The sequence below is a fragment of the Lontra canadensis genome, unplaced genomic scaffold (assembly GCF_010015895.1).
Source record: "Lontra canadensis isolate GAN:19392208 unplaced genomic scaffold, GSC_riverotter_1.0 scaffold77, whole genome shotgun sequence".
NCBI lineage: Eukaryota > Metazoa > Chordata > Mammalia > Carnivora > Mustelidae > Lontra > Lontra canadensis.
The window spans coordinates 1,392,234-1,409,889 of record NW_022631071.1 but is presented as its reverse complement, the minus strand read 5'-3'; the positions used below and the strand labels follow the sequence as shown (position 1 = coordinate 1,409,889).

At 42.2% G+C, this 17,656-nt stretch overlaps 1 protein-coding gene across 8 annotated transcripts in view; it reads right to left on the bottom strand.

The window, feature by feature from the left end:
- Window positions 1-17,656, bottom strand: part of SYTL4 (synaptotagmin like 4) — a 60,437-nt gene that overhangs the window by 307 nt on the left and 42,474 nt on the right. For 6 of the 8 annotated variants that reach the window (XM_032881777.1, XM_032881781.1, XM_032881776.1 and 3 more), the window contains 11 exons: window positions 14,059-14,160; window positions 13,508-13,583; window positions 13,058-13,148; window positions 12,843-12,946; window positions 12,241-12,339; window positions 10,549-10,727; window positions 10,154-10,256; window positions 9,254-9,415; window positions 5,228-5,336; window positions 2,823-2,922; window positions 1,845-2,053 (listed from right to left, as the gene is read on the bottom strand). In XM_032881777.1, coding sequence (XP_032737668.1) covers window positions 1,845-2,053; window positions 2,823-2,922; window positions 5,228-5,336; window positions 9,254-9,415; window positions 10,154-10,256; window positions 10,549-10,727; window positions 12,241-12,339; window positions 12,843-12,946; window positions 13,058-13,148; window positions 13,508-13,583; window positions 14,059-14,160 — 1,334 coding nt within the window. The remainder of the gene's footprint in view (window positions 1-1,844; window positions 2,054-2,822; window positions 2,923-5,227; window positions 5,337-9,253; window positions 9,416-10,153; window positions 10,257-10,548; window positions 10,728-12,240; window positions 12,340-12,842; window positions 12,947-13,057; window positions 13,149-13,507; window positions 13,584-14,058; window positions 14,161-17,656) is intronic. The other 2 variants (XM_032881783.1, XM_032881782.1) reach the window with 1 other exon arrangement.

Genomic DNA, 17,656 nt, shown 5'->3' with positions numbered 1-17,656 from the left:
CTGAACAGGGAACCCATGCCTCAGCCACCCTCCCCCCAGGAAAGAGGGGTTACATGGCAAGGGTAGCCATCCCACAAAAGACAGCATATTAGGGAGATGGGTGGATGGGGATGGCCGTCCGGGAACTGCTCCCTAGTGACTCGGCAAGGCTGTCTCTGTGCTCCTGAGACTCAGTCAAGAGACTTCAGACTGAAGAAATGAGACTCCAAAGAGCACACAGTGGCTTCAGATCTCTCCTTCTGAGGCCATGACAGAGCTCTTATGTCTGACACCTCATGCCAGAGCTACTGCCTTTTTATCACTGCCAACTCAACTGGAAATTAAAAAAAAAAAAAGGTGGGGGTGGAGGGGTGGGAGAAGCAGCAGCTAAACACCTTTTTTTCTCTAGCTATAGACTCCAGGCCTGAGGTTCGGATTGGATGTGGCCTCATTCCTACTGTCTTGTACATTCATTTTTTCAACAAACAATTATTGAGTACCTACCGTGTGCCAGGTACTCTTTGAGGCTTCGGAGATACAGTGGTGAACAAAGCAAAAAAAAAAAAGAAAAAAGTCCTGCCTTATAAGCAGCTTACATTTGAATAGAGGAAACACAACATTTACAAGGAAGTCAAGAATACTTGAGATAGTGAGATAAGTGTCATGAAGTAACTAAAGAGGGTGGTCGGTGGTGCCTAGATTAGGGCCTCATTTAGCTGGAATAGTCTGGGTGCCTCTCCAAGGAGACATCTGAGTAGAACACCGAAGGATGGGAAGGAGCCAGAGAGAGGTTAACAATAATTGCAAAGGTTCTGAAGTTGGAATGAGCTTGGTATATTTGGAAAGCAGAAAGAGTCATTGTGTTTGGAGCACAGGAAGCTAGCAGAAAAGTGATATAAGGATAGATTATAAAGGAACAAAGGGTCCAGAATCCGGAGGGGCCTGTCAGAATGGCAAGAACTTTGGATTGTCTTCTAAGCACAGGAGTGAGCCACCGAAGGGTTTTAAGTGGGGGATTGATACGAACTTGCCTGCATTTGTGAAAACCTCATTCTAGACACTTCAGGTTAAGTGCTTTATATGACTTCTTAATATACAAGTAGTATTTAAGGCTGCAGGCATGAAGAGACTGCAGAGAGGAAAAAGGATTCAAGACTAAGCCCTGAAAAACACCAGTATTTAGAGTTTGGGTAGAGAATAAGAAAGCTCCAAAGACAAATGCAGAATCAGTAGGAGCTAAGTATTTCAAGAAAAAGGGAGACAGAAGCCAGATCACAGTGGACTGAGGACTAAAAGAGATGCGAGGAAGTAGAGACAATTCCTTTTAAGAAATTAAAAGTGGGAATGTAGGGTCAAGAAAAGGTTAATTTCTGTTTCTTAAAGATTGGCAATATCAGAGCTTACTGGTTTTCTCCTCCAGTAGGGAGGTAGAGGGAATGAAAGCGATCAGACAGGAGAGAGAGGATTCCAAAAGCTTGAGGTTAAGAAGGTTAGGATATGATCCAGAATACTTGGAAAGAGCAAGGACTTTGCTAGAAAGGCCCCTCTTTTGTTACAACAGGATAGAAGATGGAAATTATCCGTATGGATGCAGGTAGGTTTTTAGGTTTTTGGGGTGGTAAAATGGCATCATTTCTGGCAATCAGGGTCCCATTCATGTGTACCCATTAACAGTGCATGAGCTCAGCCTTCCCCTGAGGCCTGCACATAGTAGGCACTCAGTCAATTGTGACCAGACATTAACTGAAAGAAAAGAAGACTGCTTTTGCCACAGAGAGGCTCCGAAGGAAGGGCTATGGGTATTTGAGGACTGAAAAATATGCAAGAGGCCTTTAAAATAGTCAGGACCGGGGATAGGCTCTCACCAGTGCCAACACCCAGCCTGACCCCACCCAGGAAGTCATTGCTGGCCAGAGGCTCCCGGTCCCACACAGTCAGTTCCAGGCACATGTGTTGCAGATCTTCCAGCCTCACACCATTGTAGACAAATGTGTGGTTGTAGTGGGGATTCAGGGTCTTCTTCATCACGGGAGTTTTACGCTTACTGGCCTTGTTCCTCATGGGAAGGAGATATCTGGCAGAGGGCAGGGAGTAATCAACAACCTACTCAAAGCTGGCAAATACCTATCTAAATTCCCCTTTCCCCTGGTGCAGGCCTAGCCCAGGGAGGGAGGTTGTCAGGCGGATGCGAGCACACACTCCCTCCTCCAGATATCCTGAAGCAGACTTCCCACTACCCCCACTGGATCATTCACCTGATTCAGTTCCTTTAACCTGGAGAGAAAATTAATACAGTGTCATTAATAAACTCTTATCTATACTCAACCAAACATGGGTTTTAAATATTTGATTTAAATATTTCTCCTGGACAAGGTCCTCTTTCAAGAAAACCAACAGTCGTTAACTATAGGCCTAGCCAACCATGATTTGCTAGAGAACTTAAGTCAGCAGGATGATCTATCATTGGGGCGGGGAGAGCTGGTGTTGCTTCAGTATTGTGGGGAGCACAGTCCTGAGTTCTTAAATCCTAACAGTCAGGGGATATAGCTTTTGATTCAGGATTCATTATAATAAAGCCAAAGTCTGTAACAAAGGAAAGTCCAGCCTGTCTATCTACCACCCTCCTCTCTGGAAATCCACACTATAGCACAGTCCAAACTGAGCTCAGACCAGGACAAAGGTGGTTGTAGAGGTTGTCCCATTACCTATTTTCAGGAACAGAGTTGGCTGCTGGAGGCAGTGGAATACACAAGGATAATATCCACAGAGAAAGGTTAATTTGGGCTCCTCTCTTAGTTTCCTTGTCCCAGAACTGGTTAGTTTGGTGCTGGCCAGGGACTCACCCCTTGACAAAGCTGTCTGAAGTCCCTCCTGATTTGGCAGCCGTCAGGTTCTTGGCTTCTTTGATCCACACCTGGAGCTCTCCCCCTTCCCCACCTTTACCTGCAAGGGAGGTCAGCCATAACAAGTTGATCCCCTCCCCGCTTCAGATTTCTCTTGACCTTTGCCTACAGAGCACCTTCCATCCCTGGCTCCTGAAGGCAGCAAGCTCCATGACAACTGGACCACATCTGACTTCCACTCTCAGGACCTAACACAGTGCCTGACTCAACTAGTAAGGACAATAGCAGCAATAAATGCTTTTTAGAAAACTGGCTATATGCCTGATTCTACATTAAGCATTTAATTGTCAAAGCAACAGTAGAAGGTATCTACTCTTATTCCTAATTTATAGATGGGAAAGTGGAGGCTTAGAGAAGTGAAGTTGCCTGGTATTTGTTGAATGATTTTTAAAAAGGGAAATCCCGTACGTGTGTTCTTAATCCCATGCCCACTTCGCAGGACGCATCAGGAATCATCAATTTCAACCCCCATCTTCCATTTTTTTAAGATTTTATTTATTTATTTGAAAGAGACAGAGAGAGATAGCACAAGCCCGGGAGGAGAGGCAGAGGGAGGAGCAGACTCCCTGCTGAGCAGGGAGCTGGATAAAGGGTTTCCTCCCAGGACCCTGGGACCATGACCTGAGCCAAAGGCAGATGCTTAACCCACTGAGCCACCCAGGAGCGCACTCCACCCTCCCCCCCCACCACTTTTTAAAAGATTTTATTTATTTATTTGAGAGAGAAAGTATGTGTGAGTGAGAGAGAGCAAAAGCCAGGGAGGCGGGAGAGGCAGAGGGAGAACCCACCTCCCATTTTTAATATCTCTTCCTCTACTAGTCCTGTCGCCTCAGTCTAAATATACACTAATCTCACCTCTTCTTTTGAAAATCCTTTAAAAAGTGTCGCCTGGGTGGCTCAGTTGGTTAAGTGTCTGCCTTCGGCTTAGGTCATGATCCTGGGGTCCTGGGATCGAGGCCCACATTGGACTCTCTGCTTATCAGGGAGTCTGCTTCTCTGTCTCCCTCTGCCCCTCCCCCTCGCTTATGCCCCCCACCCCGTCTCAAATAAATAAATCTCTTAAAAGAAGAAAAAATCCTTTAAAAAGAAAATCTCCCTTTACCCCTACCTCTTTCTTTCACCATCAATTATCCTAAAAAAAAAAAAAAAAATTAAAAAAAAAAGAGTCCCCACTCACTACTTCTAATTCTTCGCTTTATTCACTCAGCCTAGTTTCTGGTGAAAGCTGGCTTCTGCTTCCACTAACCCACTGAAAAGACAACCTAACGCTGATGAGCCATGTCTTCCCGGTCCTCACCGGCCTGACGTCCCAGTTGTATTTCAACACTATTGACAACCTCTGCTCTTTTCTTCTGCAAGCTCTTTCCTAAAATAACCCTCTACCTCATTAGCTTTCTGTCCTGTCTTCATCCTTTAAAGTGTTGCTCTTTCCTACGGTCCCATCCTTGCTTCTCTTCTCTAGTCACCCACACACCCTTCTTGGGGGTCTTGTTGAACCCTGTATCCTATGGATTAGACCCTGCAACAGTTTTTCCAAGAACTTTGGCTTCCCATTGCACCAGTGGGTCAAACTCAACTCCTTACTGTTATGTTCAAAGCCCTTTTTAGTCAGGCAACTGCAGCTCCACTCCCCCATATACAAACCATAACCTCAGCACCACCAAAAAAAGGAGTTCACTACCTCACACTTTACATCCAACCCCACGTTTACCATGCCTTTTTAAAACCTTTCCTCTTGCTATCTCTTCTGGAACTGCTCTTCTCACCCCATCCTCTTCTGAAGTCCAGTTTCGTCCTTACTTCCTCTTTCGATTTCTCCCCAAATGTAACCAGAGAGAATTCATCACTCCTGTGTCTGTGCTCTTTCAACATACGACTGTCGTCCTCACTACACTAAGCTTCTCTAGGGAGGGCAAACATGTCTTATTCATCTACATGTCCCTAGTCACTGGCACAGCGCCCGGTGTGTTCATTTACTCTGCCTTGACCTTTAACTTCCTGTCCCTCACATTTCACCACCCCGTGCAACCACCCTTTCTCACCCCCAAAGTTTCTGTTCTAATCTGCCCTCTTAATAGCTTGCTATACCTGGACTGATAACAAGTCAGTTTAATGGCCTAAAAAAAAAAAAAACGAGTGCCAATGCTAAGATATTCCCTTCTGGTTGAAAATGATGCGGAAAAGTCTTTCTTAGTAAAGGAATCTTCCCTAGAACATGATCCAAGGAGCATCTCAATCTTGTCTCACCAACAGAGCTGGCCACCAGCTGCACTATCTCACAGATGCCCTGTATGGAACACCAAGGACTAAATCCAGCAAACCCCCCCCCCAAAAAAAAAACTCACTCTTTTTCCAGTCACCTCCAACAGGGAGTTTGGAGGCTGGGATGTATTTCAATGAAACCACCAACTCGCCTTTGTGTGATGGCAAGCCAGTCAGGGACTCAGCACTGATCTGAAACACAGGGAAACCCGACAGGTCAAGCGGGGCTTCTCAGGAGTTGTTGGGACCTCTTGCTGAGGAGACTCGAAAATTGACCCCTAGAACAGCTTCATGACATGAGAGAATCCTCCTTATGGATACAATCCAGGGTACCTAGGCCATGGCAGCCACAGGATTCTAAGGCAGTTCCTTCAGAAGGAGCTGGAGAAAAAACAGTGAAGTTCTTCTGCAATGTCCACTGTTTTGCTACTTGGGGATACACTGACTAGATTCCAAATGCCCTCAAAGGTCTTCCAGTGAAGTTGCCACACAGACTCACAGGCGACGGATACCATGATGAGGAATCTTGCTACCAACATTGTTAGTAAAAGCCAAAAAGTGGAACAACCTAAATGTTGATCAATATAGAAAAGGTTAAGTGAGTGATTTTAATGCCCGCAGATGGCGTCTGGATTACAGCATGCAATCATCAAAAACAACCCAGGGAATCCATACGTGCTGACTGAGAAAGATACCCAAGCCATACTAGTAAGTCAACAAAGCAAAATGCAGAATAAGTATCCTGCTTATGTTGACATATGTTCATGTTTATACATGTGAATATGTATGTATGTAAATAATGATAATTATCACTTATATAGTACTTACTATGTTATAAGTACTTTAAGTATATCATTTTGTATCATCCTCAAGATTACACATAGGTATGACACTATAGGTACTATTAGCCCCATGTTACAGATTATGGAACAGAGAGGTTAAGTAACTTGCCCAAGGTCACACAGTTAGCAAATGGCAGAGGCAGGATTCAGATTCAGATAGACTAGTTCCAGAGTCTATGCTTTTAACCACTATACTACACTGCATAGGATAAATTTGTATCTTTTTCTCCTGACCAAAAAAAAAGAAAGAAAGAAAGAAAAAGAAAAACCCTGAAGGATACATACAAACTTAACACTTGTTTATTCTCCAGAGAGGAGTGGACTGGGGAAAGGAAAGGGGTCTTTCACTTTTGCCTGTGTGTGTGTGTGTGTGTGTGTGTGTGTGTGTATACATATATATACAAGTCTTTTTCAAGAGAATGGTATGTATTGCTTGTATGACTTTCTAAGATAAAAAGTATTTTTTTTAAAGAGAGTTTGCAGAGATTTGAAGGCTAGGTGGAACTCTGTTGCTAAGATTTGAGCATGCCACAATTTCTAATTTTATCTGTACATTACTTTTGATGAATGGCTGTCTCTACCACTAGAACCTAAATGGCAGGAGGACAGGAATCACCCTAGTTTTGCTCGGCCTAGTAGGCCTGACATTTAGCGACGTACCTGGCATGTAGTAGGTGCTCCACAAATATTTACTGAATGAGTGTAAGAATGAAGGAATGAATATCTGGAATGAGCAGCAAGTGGCCTATTGTCTTTGGCTGTTGGTTCCAGAACTGCTTCACTCTATTGGCTCTCTGGGCGTGATTCTGTTCTTTACTTTTTGGTATCCAGATCATAAGCTGGTGCAGACGAGACTTGCCCTTTCACCTGCCTGTGTTCACTGGGGCTCCTCTCACCTAGGTCCTCACCATGGAGTATACCAATGCCGGGAAGGCATAATTCCCACTGGCTTGGAAGAATGTACCATATACCCAGATGCACAGTTTAGTGTATGGGAGAGATACAAAAGAATAGGAAGGTGGATGCCAGGAAGAGAACGGGAGCTGAATGGGAGCAAATGGATTGCTGGGCGGGGTGGGGGGGGATAGATCAGAGGCAATAAATGCAGTGTTTTAAGTTAAAATAGATAATTAATGCCAGAGTGGACTTTTTATTGTTTATAAATGTCTACACAACTTATTCATTTCCAGACTGTGAACTTCAGTAGACTCTTAAAACTGGGGTTTAGCCTTTGCTAGAAACTGGTGTGTTTTTTCAGTAGCATATCTATTCTAGCTCAAAATAATTGCAAAGAGCAAATATCTCCATCTTAATGCAGTTTTCTTTTTCTTTTGATGTAAGACACTTTTATTGGCAGTAGTTCATAATGGTTTAGGGTGACATTTCCAGTATCATTATATCAACCATAAGCCCCTGAGAGAATGAGTCACGTGCCAGATGCTTAAGAAATTCTACATCTCTGGGGTGCCTGGGTGGTTCAGTAAGTTAAACATCTGCCCTCAGCTCAGGTCATGATCCTGGGGTCCTGAAATCAAGCCTCATCAGGCCCCATGCCCATTGAGGAGTCTGCTTCTCCCTCTCCCTCTACCCCTCCCCCAGCTTGTGTTCACATGCACACTCGCTCTCTTTTTTTCTCTCTCTCTCCTTCTCAAATAAATAAAATGTTTTAAAAAAGGAGAGAGATTCTACATTTCCAGTAATATGCTATTGATTGGTGATAACTGCTTTCCTGTCTTTATTAGTATTTAAAGGGGCAGATTTAACATTGTTAATATTTTTTATGGAAGTAGCTATCAAAATATTGCATGACTGACTCAGCAATCTACCACCAGAAACTTCTCCTACATCACATTCACATAAGAAGGTGAAGATATAGTACAGCATAGTTTTAACAGCAAAAGAGCCAACAATTTATAATATGGGCACATGAAAGAACACTATACAGCAATGAAAATGAGACAGATATATAAGTGATGGCAGAGAAAGATGTCCACGATAAATAATGAATTGTCAAATGAAAAAATCAAGATATACGTACATGATGAGGTTCATACAAGCCTAGTTGTATAAAAAGGAAAAAATATAAATCCCTATGTGCATATTCATGCTGCTCAATATAAAATCTCTATAAAGATATCCAAGTAGTTGATAATAGTGCTTTTTTCTAGGGAATGGAATGTACTTTTCTTTTTATATACTTCTATGTCATTGCAATTTCCAACCACATGCACACAAATCCTCTTATTCTTAATTTTTAAAATAAGCAATATATATAGACATGGTAAAAAATTCAAATGTTCTAAAAGGGCATACAGAGAAAACTAAATTGCTCTCTCACCTCAGACTCTCTTCCCAGAGGCAGCCACTGCTACTAGTTTCCTATATTTCTTTTCAAAAATAGTCTATGCACCATGTCCTATTTTTAGCATTGAAAATGCTAGTGTATGCATCAAAAACTAATGATGCGCTATGTGTTGACTAATTGAAAATAACAATTAAAAAGGAAAACGTTAGTGAAAAAAAAAGTTTACCAAGGAACCCTGCCATCAAACAGTCCAGATCATCAAGAAATCCTAACTCTGTTTTAGCAATTTCATCTTAACCGGAATGACAATAACCTACTGAATGCCCATTAGGTACCAGGCATTGCTTGGCCCTTTGTAGACAAGCCTGCAAAAGAGGAATATTATTATGATCTCCATTTGGTAGATGAATAAACTGAGAGTCACAGAAGTTAAGTGATTTACCTAAGTTATTTTATAACAGGGGTGACTTACCTAGTTGGCAAATACTGGCCTGCACTCAAATCCCAGGCACAATTTTGGACACTGCTACAATCCTGCCTGAGGTGCCATCACCAAAGTAAAATTTTTCCTGGCTTGAGTGACAAAGAGCACAATTAGGACTCCCTGAATTGTTTGTTTTACTTTCCACTTCTTTAGTGAAAAGAGGAGATTGGAAAAGAAGTGATTAGGAGATACCAAGAAGGTTAGCTTGGAGAAGAGGTGCAAGTTAGGATGCTAGGATATGCCCAGCCTCTGGAATGTTATGAGGCAAAGCTTGACACACATATGGAAGACTTTTCAATGGAAAACCATGGCTTCATCCTTTGCCTGGCCTACAAGGAGATAAAACCTTCGACATGCAAGTGCCTCTGAAGTTACGGTCAAACTCATTTGAAGACACTACCAACAGGTAGCAGCAGAGTCCCTGCAGACTGTGCTACCTTGGATTCAACCTGTGTAAGGAGTTGTTAAAGAAGACTACCTTTCCGTGTAAAGGGAGGCAATGATCCAGTTTCTTATCAAGCTTCCAGGAATCCATCTGGACCTCTGCCTCTCCAAGGAAAGTGTTTCTGCCAAAACGACCATGATGCCAAACTGAGAACTGCAAAGTCCTCTGGGCCAGAAGAGATTCTGGGATCTCATACTGCGAAAGAAAGAAGCCCAAGATGATTAGTTCATGGTAATTCCTCGGAAAAGATTATTCCAAAATCTGAGCAACCACATCCAAATTCCATAATCCTGAATGCCAAATTACTGTGGTCCCTAAGTGCTTTGAGTTTCCTCAGTCAAAGCCTTCACTTACCCCCCATTTCACAAAAATCTTCCACATCCTATGGTAGGACCTGGAAACTTAATTTTTCCTTGACTGGGTGCAAGAACAACGGAATCTTCAAAACAGACTGCCACAGAAACTTCTGATCCCAAATGATTTTTTAAAAGGAGATTTGTGGCGGCAGCTGGGTGGCTCAGTCATTTAAACATCTGCCTTCAGCTCAGGTCATGATCCCAGGGTCCTGGGATCGAACCCCTGCATCCGGGCCTCCCTGCTCAGCAGAGAGCCTGCATCTCTCTCTGCCCCCTGCCCCCACTCATGAGCGCTCTCTCTCTTTCTTTCTCAAATAAATAAAATCTTTAAAAAAATAAAATAAAATGAGATTTGTGGTCACATGACTCTCCAAATTCACAACAATGCAAAAAAGTCAGAACACTTTTGTTCTCTTCTCTGAGGGGTTAGTATGTGAACAGATGCCCATGGCCTATCTTCAGACACACACGTGGCCACAGAAAACCGTATCACCCAGGCTTGCCCTGCAGCAGAGGAATCACTATGGCTCAGCACACGAGACAGAACATGTTCTACTCTCGGGATCTAGATACATACTCTAAGGGTCTCATCATACAGTGGATTGATGGTGTCCCTCTTGATGCTGGTTTTTCTTTTTCCTTGGCGGGACTTGTCAGGCAGAAGATAAGTCTTCACATATCTAGAAATCAAGGAGAGTATGGAGTCATTTGTTGTTTTTTCTCAAGCCCGTTCTTCTCTGCTCTCCATATACAGGTGCCATCATGAAATGAAAATGCCACAGCAAGCCCTCTTAGACATGTCCTTCTAGCATGTTCCCAGTCCTTGTCCCTTTCCCACATCTCCACATGCCACTCTCAAATACACCTCCTCATCTGCCCAGGAAGTGATAACCTCAGTTCAAGAGTGCCCACACAGATGCCAGGGTCCAAGCTCTTGTCTCAGAGAATCAGTCAGGTTCCAGAAGCACTCACGGGTTAGAGCGCTTCTTAGCTTCATCCGCATAGGCCAGCTGGTGGCACTCCTTCACATGGATGACCAGAGTCTGTGTTTGCTGCTCATACTTCAGGGAAAAGGCAATCTTGCCCGTCACAAAGATGTTGCCGAAGTCGCCAGCTTCACTATAGATGCTCGTCATGCTGCCAATTGTACTCTGCAGATAAAGTGCCCACAGACGTCTGGCAAATAATCGCCCTTCCCACATTGCTCACATCTTCCCTTACAACAAAGCCATAGTCACTGAACAAAACAAAATCTTCAGAAGCCCCAGAGGATAAGACAGTACATAGCACATTTGCAACTGCTAAGCTTAATAATCAGTTCATGGCTCACCTGAGCTCTTAGCTTCTCTTCTTCCCCTCTTTTTACAAATTTTATTTTTAGTTTTCACCTGTCCCAGAAGGTAGACAAGGAGTAAGGGTAAGATGAAACTATGCTTCTGGTCATGTTATATATGCTAACATGTTGACTAGCAGGGGCCAGTTACTAATTAAAACAAAGTACCTTAATTATCTGTGGGTTGCTTTTTTATTTAAATTTTAGTGAACATACAATGCAATATTGGTTTCTGGAGTAGAATTCAGTGATTCATCACATACATATAATACCCAGTGCTCATCACAACAAGTGCCCTCTGTAATACCCATCAACCATCTAGCCCATCCACCACCCACCTCCCTCCACTGACCCTCAGTTTGTTCTCTATCCTTTAGAGTCCTTATGGCTTGTTTCCCTCTCTCCTTTTTTTCCTTTTCCTTCTTGCCATATGTTCACCTGTTTTGTTTCTTAAATTCCACATCTGAGTGAGATCTATCATATTTGTCTTTCCGTGAGCTACCTGATTTCACTCAGCATAATACACTCTAGCTCCATCCATGTTGTCGCAAATGGCAAAATTTCATTTTTTGATGGCTGAGTAATATTCCATTGTGTGTGTGTGTGTTTCTCTGTGTGTCTGTGGGTTTCTTTTACCTGCCTTAGCCCTATTAAGACCTACAGAAAAAAGTGATTATGTCAGATTTGGGGGGGGGAGGAAATCCCACCAGAGGTGAAAAGACTTCTTCCTCTCAGGTAGGAATCAGCTCTGTAAGCCTGCCATTCTATTCCTGTGTGGGAGTAGGAACAAACCCCAATCACCTTAGTTTCTGACTCTCTGTCTGTCCCCTAAACACCAAACTTCATAGTTCTGACAGAACTATGCCCTAATTCTTAAATGTGCCTTTAACTTCATGATTCTGATTGATATTGCTGCTCTTCAATCATACCATGATGCCAATTAACCCTGCCAGGGCCCCTCTCATGACAATGCTCATAAATGTGAGATTTGGAGTAGACTCTGATGAAGAAATATTACCTTGCTCACTTCAGTCCTCTTATCTTTTTAGGGAAGTCATGGTTTACTGTTCACAAAGCTGTGATCAAGAACATCTCTAGTCCAAATTGCCTAATTACCTGACTATTTCCAGGGCAGAGGCCGAGGAAAGTCACCTAGCTGTGCCCTACGCAACTACCGTCTAAACTGAGGATATGAACAGACAAATGCATCTCACTCACCTGGAAAGAGAGACTAGGATGATTTCCCCAGGTCCTGACTCTGTTCTAGAGAGATACTTCTTTCATTCCTGGTACCCCAACATGTCTGTAGCCACAGAACTAACAGAACTTACCATGGAGGAACCACTTCGCATGCTGCTTCTGGCTAGCTTCTGGCGATGCAGCTTCACCAGATGGTCAATGTCTTCTTCTTCCTCTTCCTCTTCCTCTTCCTGGAACAGTAAATATAGATTCAGAGTTAATAAAGTCAGAAAAAGTTCAAAGACTAATAAACTTCCTTGAGTGGGAGCCATAATTATTGCTCATCTCTGAGGTGTCATGTGCACATGCATGCACATTATCCTTATTTTAGGTCTCCCATTTCAGGCTTCAAAACTATATTCCCACCATCTTTCTCCAATCTCAAAAGAACAAGATAAGAATATCTCTTTCGCATTCGACTGCCCTAATCCAAACATCCCTTTACGTTTTTATCAAAATAAGTATTTGAGCTCCCAACTATATATCAAGCAACATATTAGAAGATAAAGAGACAGTGAGGACAATCTTTTTCTTTAAGGAATTCAGCAACTAGATTTACTTTAGGCATTTGGAGGAATCAAGATTCATGTTGCCTTTTCATAAAGAATTAAACAGGTTGATTAAGAGTATCGAGTACTAAGGTCAACTCTAGATTTATACAATTTCATATAGTGACCAATACAAGGGTACTTACCATATCTACACTGAGGCCTGGGACAGATTTGCTTCTGTCTCCCAAGGAGCCATTTTTATGTCCCACATCTTCCGGGCGAAGATCAATCACAGATTTAGTATATTCTGAATGGAAGACCAAAAACCCAAATCATAAGAGACCTACTCTTTTCCATACCAAGAACACATCCAGGGTACATAGGACTTCAATCTCAAAGGCCATAAAGGGAAACCTACCTGAAGGCCTGAGGATTTTTCTGGTGTTCTTCTTAAATATCATTTCACCCTCATCAATAGATGCCATGTTTTGACCCCCAGGCTGAGTTTCCTAGGAAGGAATAAGGGCAAGGAAATGGAAAAGGATTGTAGGGTAGGTGGAAGAATGGAGAAAGGGAAAAGAGCCTTAAGAAGAACAAGGCTCAGATTTTTGTTAAACTATACAAAGTTAAAGGAAAGATTAATTTAACCTTAAGAATTTAATTTAATCCTAGGAAGTAATACGAAACATATTTTCTCATGTTTTAACCAAAACCTTAAGTGCTCCCAAGTGAATCTGAACTGAAATTTGTTTCGTTGAATTCTTGATGTAAACTGCTCCTGAGAAGGGAGAAAGAAAGTGAGAAGAGAGAGAGAGAGAGAGAATGAGAGAAAGAAACTGATCCCAACTGACCAGTAACTAAAGCTTACCTTTTCCACTTGAGATGCAGGGGCAGACATCTTCTTCCACTCTGGAAAGAGGCCAGATTTATCCAGAGAGTCTCTCCTGGAGGTAGATATAGAAGTTATAACAAAATCACTTCCTTACTTTCCCTGTCTATGGAAGCTCTATGGAAGGAGATCCACTGGCTTGGGGTCACTGTAGTAACCAAATCCAGAAGGTAATACTCCACATCTGATTTGTCTTGAAGGAATGCAGACAATCGATAAGCAACTTTGCATGAACACACTCACTCCCCTATTCCTAAGGGACATCAGGGGCAGTTGCTACTGGTCCAAGAAGACTCCAAGATGCAGCAGCCTGTGGAAATTAGTGTGCCCTAGAAGGCTGTGCTCAGAGCCAACAGCGGATGTACTACTGACAAGACTTGTGGTGAGGTCAGAGAAAATACTTCATTTGACCTGCTGAGGACAGAAGTCAGCCACAGTGAAGCTACATTACAGGATCCCTGCATCCTGAACCAGACAACAAAATGGAGACTTGGGATAAGTGAAGGTACAGGGACTCATAGGGGTTTCACCTTGTCAGGCTATCCGAGTCAGCTGTGTAGCTATCCAGACTTTCACTCTCGGCCTCCAGCACACTCCTTATGCTTTTTGGCTTGGGCACTTCAAACAGCACACTAGAATAAAAACCAAGAACCGATATGTAGAGGAAATGGACTATCCTGCTGGGAGTCGGGCTTCCTTCCAGCCCATTCACACTGGTAGCCTGAGTGATCTTTCTAAGATAAATATCTGAGTATACTTAGGAAACTGTTCAGCAGTTCCTCCTTGCTGTTGGGATTGAGTTCAAACTCCTCACCATGGCAAGACAACCCTTAGGGTTTTGCCCCCTGCTCATTTCTCCAGACCCATCTCCACCCTCCTTGTACTTTACATTTCCAGAATGCTTAAGCTCTTTTGGTTCCTTGAATATGCCAAAGTTCTCCCTTTTACTCTTTTCTCTGCCTGGGGTGTTCTTTTCACAATGACCATTTTCCTATCCTGGCTAAATCAACTCCTTCTTTAGGTCTCTCCTTCTATGTTAATTCCTCTAGATGTCTCTATGTCCCCACTGCAAGTCTGGATTAGTAACCTTCCTATATGCTCCAAAAGGGCCCTGATTTCTTAGTAGCAGTCATCACATATGTAATTATCTATGTTTTTTAAACAAATTAATTTACCCAATAATTGAAACAAATGACTTATTTACTGTTTTTCTCCTCCATTAGATTAAGTTCTCTGAGATCAGTAACCACATATCTTGTTCACTGCTGTGTTCCCAATGCCTACAAGAAAAACCACCTTACAGTGGGCACTCCTGTATTTGTTGACTGAATCCCCTCAGTGGGGCTTAAAGTAGACACATAAATAAGAAGTATGTTTCAAAGACCATATTCAGAAGACCAGAATTCTTTCTCAGCTTTACAGATGACCCTGGGCATTCAAAATAGCAGTCCTCATTGCTAAACAGAAGGATACCATTCCTGGGCCTCAAGGAATTTGTGAGAGCAGTAAGAAAAAGGAAAAAATCATTCTTCCTCAAGAATCTCAACTAAATTCACTTGGCTGCCAGGACACAACACTCTCCTGGTCCTCTGACCTTGCTGCAGTCCCCTTCTCAGGTTCATTTGCTGGTCCTTCAGCTCCTAAACCTCCGATTTTCGGATTGTGTTCAGGCCTATTCCTTAGGCTGCTTCTTGTCACTCTCTAGAATTATCTCTAAATGATCTCATCTAGTTTCATGGCTTTAAATATCTTCTATAAACCAATAACTCCTAAATTTATCTCTCATTCAAACACCAGGCTTGGATTTCTAGCAGCCTACTTAACATTCCTACTTGGATGTTTCAGACACAGCAAATGTAAGACTAAGGCCCTAATCCTCCCCAAACCTGTTATTCCATCAATTTCATTGAATTACAACTTCCTCCTTTCATTTTTCTTGTTCAAAAATCTTAACAGTTTCCCTTAACTCCCCTCATTATCTCACAGTGCAAACCCAATCTATTAGCAAATACTGTTGGCTCTGTCTTCAACTATGTCTAGAATCTGACCAGTTCTTAGCCCTTCCACTGCCATTACTTTGGTCCAAACCACAATCATGTAGCTACTGGTCATGATATGGTCACAACAGCCTCCTGACTGAACTCCCTACTTTTACCCTGTCCCTACACAATCTATCCTCAATAGGATAGTCAAAATAGAAATCCAGGGGCTTTTAAAATATAAATCCGGGGGCTCTTCAAGGAGCCTGCTTCTCCCTCTGCCTGCAACTCCCCCCTGCTTGTGTTCTCTCTCTGACAAAAAATAATAATAATAAATAAAATCTTTAAAGTAAATAAATTTTTAAAATAAAATATAATTCCAGAATAGAATTACCATATGACCCAGCAATTCCGCTTCTAGATATATACCCAAGAGAACTGAAAACATGTGTCCACACAAAAACTTGTACATGAATGTTTAGACCAGCATTATTCAAAATAGCCAACAGGCAGAAACAGTCTAAATGTCTACCAATGGAGGAATGGATAAACAAAATGTGGTATATCCATATAATGAGATATTCCTGTCAATAAAAAGAAATAAAGTTATGATCCACACTACAACATGGATGAAACTTGAAAACATTACATGAGGTGAAAAAAGCAAGACATATTTTATATGACTCCATTTATATGAAATACCTAGAGTAGGCAAACCTGCAGAGAGAAAGCAGACTGGGGACTGGAGGAAATGGGGAGCAGGGTTTCTTTCTATAGTGATGAAAATGTTCTGAAGTTAAACCATGGTGATGGTTGCACCACATTCTGAAAGTACTAAAAGCCACTGAGTGGTGTGCCTTAAAATTGCAAAAATGACAAATGGTACATTATGTGATTTTTACCTCAATTTAAAAATAGAAAAAAACATATATATCTTGTCACTCAGAGTGAAAGACAGAGTCCTTACGAGTGCCAAAAAAGTCCTACATGATCTGCTTCTCAGCCTTTTTCATCCCCCCAGATACTTCCCATCTGCTTCTCGTTCTTGCTGTCCTCATCTCCTGCCACTCACCACCTTGCTCACTCGGTTCCAGATTACACAAACATGCCAAATACAAACTCACCTTAGGCTCTTTATATTTTCTGCTTTCTCTGCCCACAATGCTTTTCCCCCAGGTGGGTTTGTTCCCTCATTTGTTGCATGTCTTTGCTCAGATATCACCATATTATTAAGACTTTTCCCTAAGTAAAACAGCATGGGTACACAATATGTTTTCCTGCCACTCCCTATTCCTTTAGCCCACTTCATTTTCTCCATAGCACTTGTCAACATCTGATTTGATATATTCATTTGAATATTGTCTGTGTCTCCCCATCCCAAAATCTAAGCTTCTCAAGCAAGGGACTTTCTTGTATTTACCAGTGTATCCCTTGGCCTAAAACAGTGCCTGGCAAATAGCAGGCATTTATAGACATTTGTTTAAAAAATGAGTGAACTATGGGGCACCTGGGTGGCTCAGTGGGTTAAGCCACTGCCTTCAGCTCGGGTCATGATCTCAGGGTCCTGGGATCGAGCCCCGCATCGGGCTCTCTGCTCAGCAGGGAGCCTGCTTGCCCCCCCCCCGCCCCTGCTTGCCTCTCTGCCTACTTGCGATTTCTCTGTCAAATAAATAAATAAAATCTTTAAAAAAATAAAAATTAAAAATGCATGAACTAATACACGAACAAAGAACAAATTACCCAGGAAAAAAAGAACAAAATAACCAGAATCTATAATGTCTTAGGCAGCAAAGAATAAACTTTCCAAGTTATCACATGATGTTTGCAATAGCTTTATGAAAACAGACAGCCTGGGTTGAAATCCTAGGGCCTGCAAGAGGTAAAACGGTGGTCATTTCTTGAGAAATATTTTAGCTTTATAGTCCAAGGTACAGCAGGGAAGTTGATTTCATTTTTACTTTAGAATTGTTCTTTTTCCCCCCCTTTTTCCAATGAAAAAAGAACCCAATGCAGAACCCTTCCTCCAGAGAGGCAGTTTAACAATAGCTCATGGAGTGTGTTTTGTGCTTGTATTTTTTCTCCTAAAGATGAATATGTACTAATCCAGAGCTGACACAAATAACCCTAGGGCAAAAAGGCAATTATTGAC